This window comes from Scheffersomyces amazonensis (genome assembly GCF_036850825.1).
Source record: "Scheffersomyces amazonensis strain UFMG-HMD-26.3 chromosome Unknown RJT21scaffold_3, whole genome shotgun sequence".
NCBI lineage: Eukaryota > Fungi > Ascomycota > Pichiomycetes > Serinales > Debaryomycetaceae > Scheffersomyces > Scheffersomyces amazonensis.
Window position 1 is genome coordinate 853647 of NW_027042743.1, and position 19978 is coordinate 873624.

The following is a 19978-nucleotide window of genomic DNA, read 5'->3' on the forward strand; positions in this document are numbered from 1 at the left end:
TATATAAATATATAGAAACATAAAATGAAATGGAATTCTAATTTAATTTATATATATATATGACTTAGAAGTGGTGCACTATATAGAAATAGGGTGCAAAATGGCTTTTCAGGTGCATGCAGAAGGAAAAAAAAACGTTCCCTCATCATTTTTTCGTTTAATGATTTTCCGAGCTTTGACGGTATTCCACATTGAATTTTAGTATGTACAATATCTTTTGAGTAGTTCACGAAGTTAGCAGGTATAAGTTTTAATTTCTGGTTAAAGGACTTTCTTTTATTTAGTGAATATATCCATTGAGTTCTCATTAACTAACATAATAAAATATGGGGTTATTTATACCTACTAATAAGTTGGATAACTTAAAACTTTACAAGTATTCTTCGGAAGATCATTCAATAATTTCCAAATATATCCTTAAAAGATGGTGGGATTATTTTGTTCAAATTTTCCCAATGTCTATGGCACCTAATTTAGTTACTTTATTAGGATTATTCTTTATATTAGCCAATTTAGCTGTGGTATTTTATTATGATCCTTATTTAGAAGGTAATAATCCACAATGGGCTTTATTCTTTTATGCATTTGGATTGTTTATGTATCAAACTTTTGATGGATGTGATGGTTGTCATGCTAGAAGAACAGGTCAAAGTAGTCCTCTTGGAGAATTATTTGATCATTGTTGTGATGCAGTTAATACAACTTTTGGAGCTATTATATTTGGATCTGTATTGGGTATGGGTTATGGAGGTTTATTAATGATAACACAATTTGGTTCAGTTTGTAATTTTTATGCCTCTACTTGGGAAGAATATCATACTCATACTTTATTCTTAAGTCAATTTAGTGGTCCTGTTGAAGGAATTTTAATGATTATTGCTGTTTATATTATTACAGGAATTTTTGGTCATGAAATATGGTCTATTGGCTTATTTAACTTAAATTTAAATTCAATAGGATTAGGTTATTATCGAATTGATAGTTCTATTATTTATATAATTATAGGATTAGCTTCATTATACTTTAATATTCATGCAGCTATGACCAATGTCTCAAAGTATTATGAAAAGAAATTTTATGATGATAAAGAAAAGGCCAAGAAAGAAATTGATGAAGCATATAGAGGATTGACTCCTTTCTTTGCTTATTATGGATCAATTGTTACATTAGCCTGGATTTATCCTGAAGTTATTACTACATATGGATTCCCAACAGTAGTATCTATTGGTTGTACAATTGCTTTTTCAGTAGGTAGAATCATTTTAAGTCATTTAACCCTACAAGAATTTCCATTCATTCAATTCCCTATGTTTGTTCCATTAGCAGAATTAGTTCTTAGTTTTATAATGATTAATATTTACGGATTTGAATCTCAATTAACAATATTTGCTATTACATGGTTAGGTTTTGGAATTACTCTTGGTATTCATGGTCTATTCATTGCAGAGATCATTTATGATATTACAACTTATTTAGATATTTATGCATTATCCATTAAGCATAAAAAAGCTTAGATTATAAATATGATAAATTTCAACGTATAGTAATAATATACATTTTCAAATTATATATCATTAATAACATAAACTATAGTTAAGTATTTCGATTTGTCTTAACTATCTATATATATATATATGTACAAGAGCATAAGCAAATGATGTATAAAAACTCACTCCCCATAAACTAACCAATCACTTCATATCTATTATCTCTTTTCAGAAAATGCAGCTTCAGAACCTGGAGCCAAAACATCTTGAGCAGATTGTTGTAAGGAAATATCCTTTTCCATTTCTTGTAATTGAGTTTCGGCTAAAATAGCTAATGATAATGGTACTCCTAATAATAAAGCAGAAGAAGTTAAAGTCCAAAATAATGATCCAGTAGAATTAATACCACTAGTAATATAAGAAGTAATTGTAGAACCTAAGTTGGCAATTTGATCTCTTTGTTCTGGAGCAATTATATCTTTTAAAGCAATAATTCTATCATATACAGTTTCATTTTCATAATCAAAGTCATCATCTTCTAAATCTGATTCGGATTCACTTTCATCACTTTCATTTAATGAACTTTTGGAAGCTTCAACTTTACTTTCAACGTTTTCAAACGTCTCGTCGTCAATTTGAGTTAATTTGACCATTGTATATATTTATGCAGTATAAACACTAACTAATTATTCATTAAACTAAATTGTTGCTATGGTCGAAAATTTCGTAATGCTGTTGGTCGAGACTAAAAAAAAAAATTGAAAACGAAAATTTGAATTTTGAGCAGGAGCACACGACCCGCTCCAAAAAAATCTTAAACAATTCTAATTTGCAACTTGTGCAATTTTTGCAATTAACCATTAGAAGTAATCTTGATCTTCACTTAGATTCAATACAGGAATATCAAAATTATTATCCACATGATATCCTATAGATTCCATTTGTTGAGGGTATTTTCTAATATTATAAAACTGTAATAGAGCTCGTAAAGCAATTTCTTGATCTAAAGAATTATTAAAATCACTTTCTAAATCTTTACCACTCAACCAATTATCTTTTAAAGTTAATTTCAAATTAAGAAAAATTAAGCTAATTAAATCCATATTAACTGTTTTCCATTTTCTTCCTTGATAAGGAATTAATTTCTTTAATGTTTTCAATATTGGTTTTGTAAATGCTTCATTATCATAATTCATTACAATCATTTTAAATAACTCTGTTGGCTTTAATTCATTCAAAGTAAAAATTCTTTGGGTAACATTCTTAATAAGAATTTTCTTAATGATTTTTAATATATTGGATAATATAAATGCAAAATTCTCATTGAATTCAGATATATATACATGATTAATATTATCACTATCAATAATTTCAGGTAACTGCAGAATTAATCGTTTATTTATAAGAGTGATAGGTTTTTGCCTGATTCCATTAAATTTTTTATTTTCATAATTTAAGCATTGATTAAAAAATTCAAATGATGATATCTGAATCTTTGGATTCATAAGTTTATTTTGATTTATCAAAATTTCATATTCATTCAATTCATCATTCATTTTATCTCGATTAGATAAATTTTGTAAGTTGGAATTATTAAAACTCCTACTAAGATAATCCAAACTAATAGTGAAGAATTGTTGATCAAATAATATGGAAGATAAATAATAATATTTTAATACATGACTAATTTTAAACCATTTTAATAATAATAAGATTATACTAGTACTAGCTTTCAATGTAATTTCTTTAATATTTACAACTTCAAGTTGCAGAAGAAGAACAAAATTAATCTTCTCTCTAGCAGTATCATCACCAGGAATAGTATTAAAACTATCCTTATTTTTATTTGTATTATTAAAATATGAAGTTTGAGGATTTAACTCCCATTCTGCAAAATTAAGATTATAATCTAATCGATTATATTTGATAGTATCAACTAATACTTCTATAAAAGTATTAAGTCGGGTTAAATTCTTATTATAGAATTTCTCGGTTCTCATAATGGATTTTATTTCTGATTTATAATTTGGATACTTTTCAAATAAATCCTTCATATCATCCGTTTCATTTATATTATCAATATTGTCATTCTCATCGGATTTAACTTTCTCATCTCCATATTCACCTATATATCCTCTTTCCTGCTTCATAAATCGTTGTCTTTCATCCCATAATCTTTTAATTGAATAACTTTCATAAATAGATTGTTTTAAGATTTCATCAGCTTCTTTTATTGCATAAGGTACTTCTACATTTTCTGAATTATCTACCATTGATGATAAATTTGGATAAATGAATGGCATAGCTTGATTCACTTGATAAGATCTTCTAATTTTTTCACCTCCAGACATATAATCAGAAGTTTCTAGAACAGGTGAAGGGACAGGAGTTGCAATATGTAATGTTTGTGCTGGTAATTGACTTAAAACTGTATGTGATTTATTTGTTTTTGGTCTTTCAACTAAGTTTGTCAATGAATCTGAAAAACTATTTATTGCCATGAAATATTTATACCTATCTTCAATAGAAGCATGAGACAGAATACTTGCCGTATCACTTGTACTGTTATCATCTGCATCTAAAGCTTTATGAAATTCACTAAAATCAAAAACTTTTAATTCAGGATCATTATATAATGGAAATTTATCTAATAAATCCTCTCTAAATGCAAAATAATCTAATGGAGAACAAATTAATTTTGTCAGATCTTTGCCATTCTTGTTATTGATATCATGTACATTTATTAAAAACTCATCAGCTTTTTTTAATTGCTTGGTGTCACCCATTTCAAAGAGAATTAATTTCCAACACAATAAGATTAAGTACCTAGTTCTATATGTGTTATTTGGTTTCCATTTCCAATTCTCTATGAATTCAATTAATGATGCCAAGAGATCAACTGATGCTAAATAATCTTTAAATTCTGCTACACAATCATTCTCAGAATCATTTAGTACAGAATTGATCATTATATAGACTAATGTTAAAGTTCGAAAATAATTCATCTCGGTTAACGAAGTTAAACCATACCTTGATTTTTGAGAAATGACGTGTTTAAATAGACTTTGCAATAAACTTATCAAAGGTTTATATACTTCAAATTTAATAAGATTTATATTGTTGTCGATTATAGCCTCTAATTGATCTTGAGTGGTAGATTTGTTTCCATATTGACCTAAACTATAGTATAGTAAGACCTGTAATGACTCTGAGAGTGTGGAATCATTGTCCTTCCAGAGATCGAATTCTTTAGAGCTTAAAGAAGGAATAATTGATTTAATTAATTCGGCATCAAAATCACCAAGGGGTAATTTAAGTCTTGTATCTTCCAATTGCTTTTCAAATGCATCTTGTATTGTCTTCAATCCTCCTATAAATATTAAATCATGATATGAAAACCATTCATTGATCTCTTGTTGTAATCCTTCATAATCTCTATATTGATATTGTAAATGATATCGAGTGATTAAAAATTGATAATTAACTGCTCCACTTGATCCACTGGAAACTCCAGTATTCTCATGATCTTTTTTATTACGTCTATCATACAATTGATTGGATTTGATCTGTTCAGCTCTTGCATTTAATTTCTTTTGAAACGTTTCATCTAACGAATCCTCTAAATCTCGCGTGGTAGATGCATCAGGATGGTCAATTATCAGATCCTCCAATCGATCTATCAGGATCTGTTCGTCTTGCATTGTTATTTAGGAATATATTACATATCTTGAATTAGTTTAACACTAGCTGATTTTGAATAGTTTATATGGGTGGCTACATGCAGGTCCAACTGATGTCACATGATCTATAATTTTCAATTTCAATTTTCAATTTCCATTATGTATCTTTGCCGGATTTATTATTATACGTATTAGAGAATTCCAGAGTAATTAGAAGTGGTTCATCATTTACAGTTTCTAGAGTTATTAGTAAATGAATAACATAATATAAGTTATACTTACTAGCCCTTTATATATTGGTCGTATAATATTTATTTTAGTAGAGAGAAAATTTCTTATTTGTGTCAGAGTGTCTATAGAACCATAGTAACATTATACGACAGACAGGAAAGATATGGCAGATGAGAGTGTAAACACACCAGGAATTGGATCTACTAGTCCACTTGATATGGGAATAGATGATTCAATGCCTACTATTAAATTCTCTCCACAATCACCATTTCCTGAAGTAGCACCTCCAGCTAATGTTCAAAAGGAACTGTCCATACAGCCCGAGACAGAACCAACAGTAATTGAAAATAATAATACAAATAATAAGGATATTAAAGAAGAACAAGAAGAAGATAAAATCGATGATAATGTAGTAGAAGATGAAGAAGAAGATGAAGATGATCCAATAGTTAAATTACAAGAAATAGAAATCTTACCGGATCTATTTACTTTATTACATGATTTACAAATAGGATCTATACTGGCAAAAGATTTTGATAATAATGCTGGAAGTATACGATTAAAATTAAGTAATGTTCGACAATATCTTCTGGAAATTGAAGGTATAAATGAAACATTAAAGGTTAGAGAAGCTAAAATTGATAGTTTAAAAGTTAAAAATGCAAAGAAATATCAATTTTTAAGTAAATTTAAAAGTAGAGTAATTAATGAATTTGAAGGCGATATAGACATGACGAATTAATTTAATGTATTATTATTATTGGTGTAATATAAAGTGTAGTTTCCGTAGTAGTAAAATGGGAAATGGGAAATGAGAAATGAGAAATGGCGCGTCCTGCCGACATTATCGGTAAATGAGATAAATATTTTTATTTATTTTATTTTTTTTTTGGTTTTTCATTATCACTAACACCAAAGCAGAAATTAAAGAACCGTGAATAAACATGAGCTCGAGTACTGTATCATTCAGTAAAGTGTTCGAAGTCACCAAGCAGTATCCTGCATTGTCAGTAGGATTAGTTATTTTTACATTTATTTTACATATTATTGATATCTTTACAGGATTTTATCTTGCAGGGAAGTTTTCCTTAAGTCCAAAATCTATCTTTGAATTTGATTTGAATAGAGTATCATTTTATTTATTATTTCATATTAATTTAATTCATTGGTTATTTAATATTGCTACATTATTTACTCCATTAGCTATATTTGAAAGGAAACATGGTACTATTCATACTGGTATAACATTAAATTTATTAGCAGTTATTACTGCAATTCAATATACAATTGTAGGAATTTGGTTATATCCTGAAACAAAAGTTATTGGACTTTCTGGAGTTGCCTTTTCATTCTTAGCTTATTTAGCATATAATGAATCACAAATAACTCCAAATATTCATTTATTTCGTCAAGGTAATAGAGATTATAATTTCCCAACTATTTATGCTCCTATAGCAACCTTATTTTTATGTTATATTTTAATTCCTGGTTCATCATTCTTTGGACATTTATTTGGATTAACTTCTGGTTATTTATTAAGTTTTGGTTATATTAATGTATTATATCCTCCACCAAAAGTTATTCTTTTTATAGAAAAGAAGTTAGAAAAAGGTATTGAAAAGTTACAAAATCTTGTAATTTATTATAAAGAAGAAGATAATAGTCGTTCAGTAACTTATTCATCATCATTTACTAATGATTTAGAATTTGGTTCATTATTTAGTGCATCTTCAACTGCCACTTCGACTGTACCTCAACAAGCAACATTTAGAGGTGAAGGTCATATATTAGGTACTCCATCAGTTGGAGATTCAGCTGCTGCTACTCTTGAATCTAGTAATGTTTAGATCCATAATAAATTATCAATGTATATAGTCATTCATAGATTATTTATAAATATATATATACCTTATGCACTATTATAGTATAGTATAGTATAGTATAGTATACCTTATTATGCACTACTATACTATACTATTCCATACTATACCATACTATACTATACTATACTATACTATACCATACTATACTATACATTTTTGCTTTGCTTTGATTTGCTGTGCTTTACTATGCATTATTTCTTTGCTATGCATTATTTCCTTACTACATTATTTTTACCCTACCCCATAGTGAGCACTAAGCATAAAACTCAATAATCTCCCCCACACACAAATGGCCGCGGCGAGGCTCACTAAAAAAATATTAACTATGGAAAAAGGATAAACAAACAGTGAGCCTGAGACTGAGACTTGAGACCGAGACCGTTAGAGTTTGTGAAAAGTTAATTAGTGGAGTCAGTACCACCAACCAATTGCACAAGCATTTTATACTGAACAAACAGGTCACATGTCTTCTATAGAAGAACCTCCTGGTAGGGTAAGTATAACTCAACTGGTACCACACACACAATCACAATTTGAGTCTCATTCTCATTCTCAGTCTCAGTCTGTACCAATTCATGAACGAGCACAATCACAAGATATGCTTAATGGACGAACTCAAGATCATAAACCAACAACCACAACCACAACCACAACCACCAACACCAACACCAAGAAAAAGAAACGAGGATCTCGAAATAAGAATAAGAACAAGACTCAAGTCCCTAAGAATAAATCAGAAGTATCATTAGATTCACTACAAGTGCCTAAAGATTCTGGACCGGAAATAGCAGACTTAACTAGTACTATTTCAAATTCAAAGTCAATACAATCACCTAAAATTACTGAAAAATTACAACCAGCATTTAACATTAAACAATATGGATCTCATACAAATAATTTAAGTCCTCGAAAGCAAACTCTTATGAGACATAAGAATAGTGATGATGAATCAAATTATATTAATGAAGTGAAAAGTACTTTAAAATCAAATAAAACTAGTCCATGTATAAAGTCTCCAGCATCAAACAATAATAATAATAATAATAATAATACTAGTACTAGTACAACTAATACTACTACTAATAATCATAATAATAATATTGATGCAAATGGGAATAGTACATTAGATATGGAAGATAAAGTTACATTATTTAAATATAAATCGGCTAAAATTCTTGTTTATGAATCATCTTATACTTCAACTAATGGTGGAACTTTATTAAGTAGTGGAGAATTAGAAATATTTCAATTACATAAGGGTGATATTACTTATTTATCATGTGGTTCATCATTTATTTATCCTTTATTACCTAAATTAAAATTATTAAGAATTAGTTCAAATGAATTTATTATCCCATTACTTAATCCAGCTCGATATTGGAAAATAGTTATAAATTCAGATGAACCAAATGTAATTCAAGTATTACAAGGAACTTTTGAAAGAATAGTTAATTATAGTAGTTTATTAGAAAATGATAACAATATCAATAACAATATCAATAACAATAATGAAAATCTTGAACAAACTACTCCAACAACTTTTAATCATTTCCCCTTAATATCTCATGAAATTCCAGAATCTCCACCTTCAGCTCCTTTATCTCCTCATGATAATGGATTACAATTTAATCATAATATAAGTCCCTTAAAGAGATCTATACCGACATCTCCATTCTTACAACTGCAACCTACATTAAATAAAAAATCATCATCTCATTCAATTACAACAGCTATGGCATGTCTCGATGTATCAACGAAAAATTTAATTCATCCAAAACCTAAACGATTACCAACCAATTCTAATCCTTATCAATTAAATAATTTACATGAAGAAGATACAAAATCTGATTCATCATCTATGGATTCATTATTAGATGAATATGAAGAAAATATTACTAATACAAAATCTATAACATTTACAAAATCTCGTCCACCTACTAGACCTCAATCAATAACTTCATCAATAAAATTTCCTCATCATCCTCATCCTCCTCCTCATCCTCCACAATTTTCAAGAACTTATATTCAAGATAGTGAACAAGAATTCCCTAGTACTTCTTTAAGTGAATATAATCGTACACATAATGGAGTAGCTGCTAGATCAAGACGTTCATCAAGAAGTGAATTATATAATTCCGAAAGTAATTGGATGGAACCAAACTTTGATTTATCTCAAACAAATAATGTTAATAATCCCAATCTTAATAATAATAATAATATCAATAATAATATTATTCCTCGAATACTTACTAGATCAAGATCTAATCAAAGTATTAATAGTGCATCTCAACATTCTCATTCTTTACCTCATGGTCAAAGTTCAAGTCTGTTTGATCTTAACAGGACTTATAGGAATATTTATAAATCAATTGCTCAAAGAAATCTTAAATCTACCAATTATTTTGAAGAAGATTTAAAGAATTTTAATTCTAATTCTAATTCTAATTCTAATTCTGTATCTGCAAGATTACCTACAATAACTGCCAAAGTTCCGAGTGAATTCTCTGCTGGTCAAAAACTCTCTAAACTGGCATATAATCCTCGAGATATATCTAAATTAAAGGGATCTATAGCTATAAATAAAGATGTAGATCCAACTGGGTTAAGATTAGAATCATCAGAAATATACCAATTGATTTCTAAAAGGGATAATTTCTCAACAACTGGACATAGAGCCAGAACTGGAGGTAATAAACATCAATCAGATATTACTACATCTAGTGGAATTCCAAGATCAACTTCATTTACTTCACGATTATTTGGATGGTGATTAATTATTTAATTATTTAATTATTTATTCATTCATTTCTCTATTTATTTATTTATTTATTTATTTATTTATTTATTTATTTATTTATTCATACTCTATATCTTATATTTATTATGTACAATAGTTTCATTACAGGACTGTTAAATCTAATATTTCATTCATTATAGAAAAAACTATATTGGAATTTATTATATACAAAGACGGTTGTTATTAACATTTGAGAGTAGGAAAGTCTATACATGTGATGACTAATTTATAGGAGATCATTACATAAAAATCATGAAACTTTTTCTAATGAATGAGAATATATTTTTGACTTGTTAATTAATCAAAAAATTTAAATTTGTGGAGCTCCAGGAACTGGATTACCATTTGCATCAATTAAACCTTGTTGCATTAACATTAATTGTTCATTACCGGCAGCTTCAAATTGTAAACCTAAACCTAATCTTGAAGATTGTTTAAATTGATCAATTTCTCCAGAAAATAAAATAGAAACAGTTGGTAAAATTCTCTTTTCTAAAAATGCACTAACTTTACCATTAGTATCTAATTGACCTCTAAAAACAGCAGATCTATATTCATATTTAGCACCAATAGTAGTTTGACCTTCAATGGCAGTTTCAAATCCAATTGGAGTACCTAATAATGGATCACTTACAGGTTTTAATTGAGCAGCCACTTGAGTTTCTACACCAGCTTCAACTTTATCAGAAACTTTTCTCCAGAATGATGCAATTAAAGCACCTTGAGCTTGAATTTGAGCAGAAGCAATCCAATTACCAGCATTATAACGAGCAACATAAGAAACAAGAGTTTCAGGTGGAACTGGACCAGGTTGTTTAGAATACATAGCTTCTAAACCAACAGCAAAACTTGGAGTTAAAGATTGTAAAAGAGATCCAACAGCTACACCACTAAATCCACCAGATAATAAAGAAGGATTTAAAGTTTTTAAATTAATTGAAAAATCAGATGCTTGATAATCTTGTTCTAATTGAACCATTGATGGTTGACCATGAGCCAATTGTAAAGTTACTTTACTAATATTATTTTTATTCCAACCATAATTAATTCTACCAGAAAATGATAATTCATTATCAATATTACCTTGTATAAAATAATCATCAGTAGCATATAAAGCAGAAAAGGCATAAGGAGGTAAAACATTTGAACCAATAGATAAAGTATGAGAAGTTTGAAATACTGGAGACATTGAAAATGCTTTATTTAAATCAGCTCTTAAACCAGTAAAAAAATATTGATTCAAGAAAACATCTCTTGAAACTTCTTTATTAAGATTTTCAATAGTTCCTGGATTAGTTAATCCTAAAGATTTTCTATGTTCACTTATAGTAATATAAACATCATTTAAATATGAAAATACAGGATTTGAAGACCAAAATCCATTAGCCTTTGGTGGTTGAGGTGTAACACCAGGTAAAGTTGGAATAGATAATTTTGAAAGATCTGCTATTGGAACTGGAGTTCCGGTGGCAACTTCAGATTGGGACATTCTTAATTATGAAATTTTAAAATAGTATTAGCTATTCCTTATTTAATTTATTCTCCACTTACTATTGCTTGCCTCTCTCGATGATATTACTCGAATCAATTTTTTTTCACCGTTGAGGGCAGGCACGAACTTTTTTGGGTGCGGTTTAATTATGGCGAAATTTGTATGGTGGGATCGGTCAGACTCACACTAACGCAGGATATTTGGCGCATTTTGGGAGATTTCATGTGGGACCCGCGTAAGTGTGAGTATGGGGGGAATTTTGCAATCACTTAATTATGATAATAAGTCATAATAATTCGAATTATTTTGATATAATTAATAATATAAGAATTATAAATTAATAATAATATACGTATTAATAATAGTTTTAATTAAGAAAAATGCATGTAAATGTAAATTAGTGTATTATTATTATAATTAGTATAATTATATTTATTCATATGTATCTCGTGACCCGCATCACGAGCAGAGTCCCTCTTGTAGGAATAAAGTTTACTGCATCTTCACCGAACATTTTTGTCTAAAAACCTCTTGTCGTGCTCATGACGTACTAAATCTCTTTTTATTATAGCGCACAGGTCTCATCCGATTGAACGCAACATCTCTACCGCAATACTCCCAGTTCCTCACCTGTCGGCACTAAATTGAAAAATGCTGCATTATGTGCAGGGGCAGAGGCACCCACTCCGTGAACAATCTCATCAGGTGGTCGAGTATGCTAAGTATTAATCAATAAATAATAACCATAAAAATTATATTTAAATAGATAAATTACTATACAATTGAGAATTGAGACTTGAATTGATTTCTTTTACTAACAATATCAATTGAGTCATTTTCGTATTAGTATTTAAAAAAAAAGTTAGGTTTATTTTGCATTTTCATTTATTTCCATATAATCCTTTTACCATATCATTAACTAAATTAAATTAGATTAAATTTTATAATTAATTATTTAATTTAATTTTATAATTATTGAATAAATCAAAATGGGACTTCCACCAGTTAATGGAACTTCATGTTTGTCACTTTATGCTTCAACTAAAGATTTATTAACTCAAGCCATTAATTTTTATACTAATGTTATAGGATTAGATTTACATTCTGAAGATGGTGAAAAATTATATTTATCAAATGAAGATAATAAATTAGCCATTAAATTAATTGTTGATGCAAAACTTTCATTAAATTCTGATGAAATTTATGAAAAGAGGGAAAAATTAATTAAATTATTAAATGTTAATGATTGGAGATCTTTAGAAACTACTGTAGTTCTTAAATATACTAAATTAAATCAATTAATTTCAACCTTAAAGACTTTTAAACAACCAGTTCAAATTAGTCCAAATGAATTATATCCTAATGAAGTTTATACTGTAGATCCATTAGGAAATATTGTCGGATTTACTGCTACTGAAAATCCTTTATCAGTTATACCACCAGTTGAAAAATTCATTAGTGGAGAAAATATTACTTCAACAATTATGAGTACTTCTGTATCTGATAGATCAAGACAAGATGAAGGTGTAAAACTTAGAAGAAATATTGCTATTATGACTTCTGGTGGTGATGCTCCAGGTATGAATGCAAATGTTCGAGCTGTTGTAAGAGCTGCTATATTTAGAGGTTGTAAAGCTTTTGCAATTATGGAAGGTTATGAAGGTTTAATTAGAGGTGGACCAAAATATATTAAAGAAATGTCATGGCATGATGTTAGAGGTTATTTAACTGAAGGTGGTACTAATATTGGTACTGCAAGATCTAAAGATTTTAGAGAAAGACCAGGTAGATTAAAAGCTTGTAAACATATGATTGAAGCTGGTATTGATGCTCTTATTGTTTGTGGTGGTGATGGTTCATTAACTGGTGCAGATTTATTTAGATCTGAATGGCCTTCATTAATTAAAGAATTAAAAGATACAAATCAAATTTCTGATCATGAATTTAATACTTATAAACATTTAACTATTTGTGGTACAGTAGGTTCAATTGATAATGATATGTCAACTACTGATGCAACTATTGGAGCATATTCATCATTAGATAGAATTTGTCGTGCTATTGATTATATTGATGCCACTGCTAATTCTCATTCAAGAGCCTTTGTTGTTGAAGTAATGGGTAGACATTGTGGTTGGTTAGCTTTAATGGCAGGTATTGCAACTAGTGCTGATTATATTTTAATTCCTGAAAAACCTTCAAGTTCAAGAGTTTGGGAAGAACAAATGTGTGATATTGTTAACAAACATAGAGCTAAAGGTAAAAGAAAAACCATTGTAATTGTAGCTGAAGGTGCTATTACTTCTGATTTAAAACCAATTTCTGCTAATGATGTAAAGGATGTATTAGTTAATAGATTAGGTTTAGATACTAGAGTTACTACTTTAGGTCATGTTCAAAGAGGTGGTACTGCTGTTGCATATGATAGAATTTTAGCTACATTACAAGGAGTTGAAGCGGTAAAAGCAGTTTTAGATGTTACACCTGATACTCCATCTCCATTAATTGCAATTGAAGAAAATAAAATTGTTAGAAAACCTTTGGTTGAAGCAGTTAGAATTACTAAATCAGTTGCAGAAGCCATTCAAAATAAAGATTTTGAAAAGGCTATGTCATTAAGAGATTCTGAATTTACTGATCATTTATCTAATTTTATTGCTATGAATTCTGCTAGTCATAATGAACCTACATTACCAAAAGAAAAGAGAAAGAAGATTGCTATAATAAATATTGGTGCCCCAGCTGGTGGTATGAATAGTGCAGTTTATGCTTTTGCAACTTATTGTATGTCAAGAGGTCATACTCCATATGCTATTCATAATGGATTTGCTGGTTTAGCAAGACATGAATCAGTTAGACTGATGGATTGGTTAGAAATTGAAGGTTGGAATTCAATTGGTGGATCAGAAATAGGGACTAATAGACAAACTCCTGAAGATACTGATGTAGGAATGATTGCTCATTATTTTGAAAAATATCAATTTGATGGTTTAGTAATTGTTGGAGGATTTGAAGCTTTTGTTTCTTTAGATCAATTAGAAAAGGCTAGACCAATGTATCCTGCCTTTAGAATTCCAATGGTTTTAATTCCTGCCACTATATCTAATAATGTTCCTGGTACTGAATATTCTTTAGGTTCAGATACATGTTTAAATTCATTAATGGATTATTGTGATGTTATTAAACTTTCTGCTTCTGCTACAAGAGATAGAGCTTTTGTTATAGAAGTTCAAGGTGGTAATTCAGGATATATTGCCACTTTTGCTTCATTAATTAGTGGAGCTCAAGCTTCATATGTTCCAGAAGAAGGTATTGCATTAGATCAATTAGAACTTGATATAAAATCATTAAAAGAAGCATTTTCAGTTGATAGAGGTTTATCTAAATCAGGTAAATTAATTTTAAAGAGTACAAATGCTTCTAAAGTTTTAACTACTCAAGTTTTAGCTGATATTATGAAATCAGAATCTAGTGGAGAATTTGATGTAAAGACAGCTATTCCTGGTCATGTTCAACAAGGTGGATTACCATCACCAATAGATAGAACTAGAGCTGCTAGATTTGCTATTAAAGCCGTTCAATTTATTGAATCAGGTAGTGATACATTGAAACAATTTAAATATGCATTAGATTTCCCAAGTGATGATAGACAACTTCAAAGTACTGCTGCTGTATTGGGAATTAAATCTAGTCATTTAAGATTTAAATCTATTAGACAACTATATGATTTTGAAACAGAAATTGGTAAAAGAATGCCAAAACATATTCATTGGGCTAAAACTAGAGATATAGCTGATCAATTAGTTGGTAGAACTAGAATATCTAGACCTTAATCAAATAGAATATTCTAATGACTCTAAAGAGAACATGAACACAATATAGAAATGTATAGCTTAAAATCCTAAGTATTAAATATAAATTCTAAATTTATGAATTAACAAAGTTTCTTTGTATTTTTATTAAAAAATGTCATATTTTATTCCTTTTTCAGCCAATTTGGCACCCAAGTTATGCAAAGACGTTTTAACACATAGAAAATAATATTACTAAAAGCAGTCAAGAAATGTCGGACATTTGTCACATAGACACACAGCAACTCACAGGTACGTTGAATTTACAGGTATAACCGAGGACCTCTTTATATGCATTGATCCGTCGGTGATACGACAAGGATTGTTCATAGATGGAACATGGCTCAGATTTACACATACACACACAAAAAAAAAATAAAGAGGTTCACTATCTCCAAGTGAGAACTAAACTACTGCAAAGTCTTCTCACGACATGATGGAGTCTACGCAAGACATTACTCAGATCAACCGATCCTTAAATGGTATGTATCGATGAATAGATAAAACATGTGTCTTAATTAGTTACTAATACTATGTAGATATTAAATATGATACTTCAATAAGTAATACGCGTGAACAATTGAATGCTATTCAGTCTAGGCTTATAGACTTTAATAGTTCACTTATAAGTACACTAAATCATCTACCTAGTTTTGAACAAGGACAATTAAAGATCAAATTCGATGTTCTATTTAAGAGTATAGAATTGAAACAGATACAATTGAGTCAGAATAGATTTTCATTTATCGGTGATCCAATACCTCCACCCAGTGGAGTTAAGAACCAACATAATAAAAAAATCAGTACCATAACGAATACTACTATTTCAAATAATGATAATGAATTATTACTTAAAGATATTAAGGATCAATATATAGATCTAGATGGTAAAGGATCAAATGATAGTCATTTACTTGTGGTTAATAGTAGTGTATGCACTATAAAAAATCAGAATAATATACCGTCCTCTGTTCATATAAAGGATGCAACGGATATGTTCATTCTGCTTAAAGTAGATGGACCCATAATGATTCATAATCTTAAGAATTCAATTCTAATTTTAGAATGTAAACAATTAAGACTCCATGATTTAGATAATTGTATAATAATTATTGAACATGTCACTAATGATCAAATAGTAATAGAGAATTGTCATAAAATATTTGTAACTGAAAATAAAGTCTCAAAAATAGATACGATTAAAGTTAATGATTTCAGTTGGCCTAATAAATTATACAAAAATCCTAATTTTGAATATATAGACACATTAACTAGGACGGATATACTAAAGAAATTGAAAAATCTAGATCCACTTAAACCAAATTTTATGCCGAGTCAAGATAACATAGATATCCCTATTAATTTTAAACAGGATTTAGACAATATTATACAAAGTGCGTATAATTGAATTATATTAAAATATCCCGCGCATCTCCTAATTAGTGTGAATAAGAAATCCGTCATCATAGTAGTTGGGCCGAGATAGATTTCCTAAAAATATAAAGATTACTATGTAACATACATAAACACAAACACAATCTCCATTTACCTTAGCGGAAACTTGCTCCGAACCATTGCCTCCTCACTGATTCGATGTTGTAGTACAATACTGAGACACTTGAATTTCCTATATAAGCTTTTCCGATACTTTGTATTTTTTTACGTTATGTGCCGAACAAAATGTTAGTGTACCCCACATTTCATATTACCGACCATACTAACGTAAGAGGGAAATATCCGTTAAGCTTAAGTATGTCACCCCCACCGCGATTTCATTTCCTTATAAGATGTAGTTATGTCAAACTTGTATATATTAGTTAGAATCAGCTCTTGGCTTAAAATATATAAAATATATGAAATATTTTCACATTACTTTTGGTGTATTAGTACATATATACAATATATATAATACAACATAGTATAATATAATATTTATTTAGTAATGGTTTTCTTACCATCATTACCCCAGCAACTCGAGGATCCAGCCTTTGAAGATGAAGATTCTCCTTACCTTTATAAGGTTGGAGCAATAGCAATGCGTGATATGATATTCAAAGAAACTCCCTATCCTAGTGAATGGTTAAAAGGTGCAGTGCCAATTCCTGGTACTGGAGCACCCGGATATTCTGAAATTTATAGAAATGCATCTTTCCCAAATGGATTAAAAAGAGCTTTAACTGCTGAAATGGATACTTTTCATAAAATATTTAAGAATTCAGTAAATCTCTTTCATCAAAAACCTTGTTTTGGATATAGAAAGTATGATTACGCTACTCAAACTTCAGCTCCAGAATATACAACTTTTACATATGATGAAGTAGAAGCTATGAAGAAAGATTTAGGTGCTGGTTTATTATTTTTATTAACTTCGAATCCTTATAAGAATCCATCCAAATATGAATCTCATGCTAAAATTGATAATCATGTGGATAATTACAAACATTATAATGAAAAGAATATTTCCTTTATTCTAACTATATGTGCATCTAATAGATGGGAATGGATGTTAACTGATTTAATGTGTAGTTCTTATTCAATAACTAGTACTTCATTATACGATACCTTGGGTCCAGATTCATCCCAATATATTTTAGCACTTACTGAAACACCAGTCATTGTTTCTTCAAAGAATCACATAAAATCATTAATTGAACTTAAGAAAGGTGATCCAGAAAAATTGGGAAATATTATTAGTATAATCAGTATGGATCCATTATTTAGAGAAGATAAATGGTTGGTACAGTATGCAGATTCTGTTGGTATAAAATTATTTGAATATAGTCAAGTTTTAGAAGTTGGACGTTTATTCCCTTTGAAAGAATTAGTTCCCCATTATAAAACCGTATATGCTATTAGTTTTACTTCAGGTACTACTGGTTCTCATCCAAAAGGTGTTCTTCTTTTGCAACAAGCTTCTGCGGCATGTGCGGTCTTTGCTTTAACTCAAGTTAATCATCTTGAAAACTGGAGATCCTTTTGTTTTTTACCTTTGGCTCATATTTATGAAAGACAAATGTCTTCATTTACATTGACATATGGTGGTTGTATAGGTTTTCCTAAAATTGGAGGTGGTCCGTTGACATTAATCGAAGATTTGAAACTTTGGAAACCTCATTTCATGCCAAATGTTCCAAGAATTTATACTAAATTAGAGGCTGCTCTTAAGACTGCTACAATTGAATCAGACTCTATTTTGACTAGACAGCTTTTTACTAAAGCTATAAACTATAAAATTGCCGCCCAAGAAGAATATGATGGAGCTGAGGGTCGCCATTTTATTTATGACAAATTTTTTATTTCTAAATTAAGAGCTTCATTAGGTTTTGATAATATGCAAATTGTAAGTACTGGTTCAGCTCCAATTTCCCCATCCACTATCAAATTCTTAAAAGCTGCATTAGGTATTGGTATTTCTCAAGGTTATGGTTTAACTGAATCTTTTGGTGGTGTATCATTTGGTATTCCTTACGAAGCTAACCCAGGTGGTTGTGGTACTAATGGTATTTCATCAGAAATGAGAATTCGTGAATTACCAGAAATGGGTTATCATATTAATGATGCTGATGGTGCAAGGGGTGAATTATTATTAAGAGGTCCACAAATTTCTCCAGGATATTTTAAAAATGAAGCAGCTACTAAAGAAGCTTTTGATGAAGATGGCTGGTTCCACACTGGTGATGTAGCCAGAATGTCAAAAGATGGTAAAATATTTATTATTGATCGTGTTAAAAATTTCTTTAAATTATCTCAAGGAGAATATATTACACCAGAGAAAGTTGAAAATCATTATTTATCAAATAATCCAATTTTAACTCAAGTTTATACACATGGTGATCCTATGCAACACTTTTTGGTTGGTGTTGTTGGTTTAGAACGTGAATTATGTGTTCAATTCTTAGTTGATAAATGTAAAGTAAATGCAGCAGATTTACAAACTCCCGAAAAAATATTAGAATATTGTAACAAGTTTGAAATTAAGAAGCAAATTTTAGAATACTTGAATGGTAATATTGCTGATAAATTAAAAGGATTTGAAAAATTACATAATATTTACATTGAATTTGAACCTTTAAGAATTGACAGAAATGTTGTAACTCCAAGTTTGAAGTTGAGAAGACCAATTGCTAAGAAGTTTTTCTCTGATCAAATTCAATCTATGTATTCAGAAGGTTCTTTAATTAAGAAAGATACTAAATTATAAACTATTTTTATAAATCTATAGGAAATAAATAAATGTATAAAAGGTAAAAAAAAGCTATTTATATATTTATATATTTATTGTTTTGTATTTTGCAATTTGCAACAATTCTATCTAAAAAGGAAAAAAGTGCCGGATATGTCTGATTCTGTATATCCGATAAACTGTCTAGATTGATTCAGTGCCATAAATCTCCGACTCCAAAACCATGTTCATATATGACATAGTAGTACATAATAAAAGGATATAGATAGAGTCTAAATATGAATTCTAAGTATAAACTTTATATGATAGTAATATTAACTTATTATATGAACTATTAGGAGAGAATGTCGTTACGACGCTTATAAAATAAAATG

General features: G+C 29.2%; 10 protein-coding genes across 10 annotated transcripts; 7 read left to right on the forward strand and 3 right to left on the reverse strand. All coding sequences in view use genetic code 12, as the record gives it.

Annotated features, from left to right (window-relative positions):
- The first annotated feature begins 127 nt into the window (after positions 1-127).
- On the forward strand, positions 128-1542 carry RJT21DRAFT_120266 (bifunctional diacylglycerol cholinephosphotransferase/ethanolaminephosphotransferase). The gene has a single exon (XM_064881664.1). It carries the CDS (start codon positions 327-329, stop codon positions 1512-1514), a length of 1188 nt encoding a protein of 395 aa, XP_064738474.1. The 5' UTR covers positions 128-326; the 3' UTR covers positions 1515-1542.
- On the reverse strand, positions 1543-2184 carry TOM22 (Tom22p). Its single transcript, XM_064881665.1, has one exon. The coding sequence runs from the start codon at positions 2138-2140 to the stop codon at positions 1706-1708; it is 435 nt and encodes a 144-aa protein (XP_064738475.1). The 5' UTR covers positions 2141-2184; the 3' UTR covers positions 1543-1705.
- On the reverse strand, positions 2185-5188 carry RJT21DRAFT_139687 (uncharacterized protein; the record flags this gene model as incomplete). The annotated part of the gene is made up of 1 exon (XM_064883351.1): positions 2185-5188. One exon carries the CDS (start codon positions 5186-5188, stop codon positions 2348-2350), a length of 2841 nt encoding a protein of 946 aa, XP_064738476.1. The 3' UTR covers positions 2185-2347.
- A 173-nt stretch (positions 5189-5361) lies between these two features.
- Positions 5362-6164, forward strand: MED9 (Med9p). Its single transcript, XM_064881666.1, has one exon. It carries the CDS (start codon positions 5562-5564, stop codon positions 6138-6140), a length of 579 nt encoding a protein of 192 aa, XP_064738477.1. The 5' UTR covers positions 5362-5561; the 3' UTR covers positions 6141-6164.
- An 86-nt stretch (positions 6165-6250) lies between these two features.
- Positions 6251-7371, forward strand: RJT21DRAFT_120271 (putative rhomboid protease). Its single transcript, XM_064881667.1, has one exon. The coding sequence runs from the start codon at positions 6343-6345 to the stop codon at positions 7243-7245; it is 903 nt and encodes a 300-aa protein (XP_064738478.1). The 5' UTR covers positions 6251-6342; the 3' UTR covers positions 7246-7371.
- A 16-nt stretch (positions 7372-7387) lies between these two features.
- On the forward strand, positions 7388-10077 carry RJT21DRAFT_139690 (uncharacterized protein). Its single transcript, XM_064883352.1, has one exon. The coding sequence runs from the start codon at positions 7745-7747 to the stop codon at positions 10049-10051; it is 2307 nt and encodes a 768-aa protein (XP_064738479.1). The 5' UTR covers positions 7388-7744; the 3' UTR covers positions 10052-10077.
- TOM40 (Tom40p) lies at positions 10032-11923 on the reverse strand. The gene has a single exon (XM_064881668.1). It carries the CDS (start codon positions 11565-11567, stop codon positions 10389-10391), a length of 1179 nt encoding a protein of 392 aa, XP_064738480.1. The 5' UTR covers positions 11568-11923; the 3' UTR covers positions 10032-10388.
- Positions 11924-12320: 397 nt separating this feature from the next.
- PFK2 (6-phosphofructokinase subunit beta) lies at positions 12321-15840 on the forward strand. Its single transcript, XM_064881669.1, has one exon. It carries the CDS (start codon positions 12560-12562, stop codon positions 15401-15403), a length of 2844 nt encoding a protein of 947 aa, XP_064738481.1. The 5' UTR covers positions 12321-12559; the 3' UTR covers positions 15404-15840.
- RJT21DRAFT_120277 (uncharacterized protein) lies at positions 15841-17288 on the forward strand. The gene is made up of 2 exons (XM_064881670.1): positions 15841-15903; positions 15961-17288. The coding sequence occupies exons 1-2, from the start codon at positions 15855-15857 to the stop codon at positions 16827-16829; spliced, it is 918 nt and encodes a 305-aa protein (XP_064738482.1). The 5' UTR covers positions 15841-15854; the 3' UTR covers positions 16830-17288.
- On the forward strand, positions 17289-19666 carry FAA2-3 (Faa2-3p). The gene has a single exon (XM_064879807.1). The coding sequence runs from the start codon at positions 17364-17366 to the stop codon at positions 19620-19622; it is 2259 nt and encodes a 752-aa protein (XP_064738483.1). The 5' UTR covers positions 17289-17363; the 3' UTR covers positions 19623-19666.
- The last annotated feature ends 312 nt before the right edge of the window (positions 19667-19978 follow it).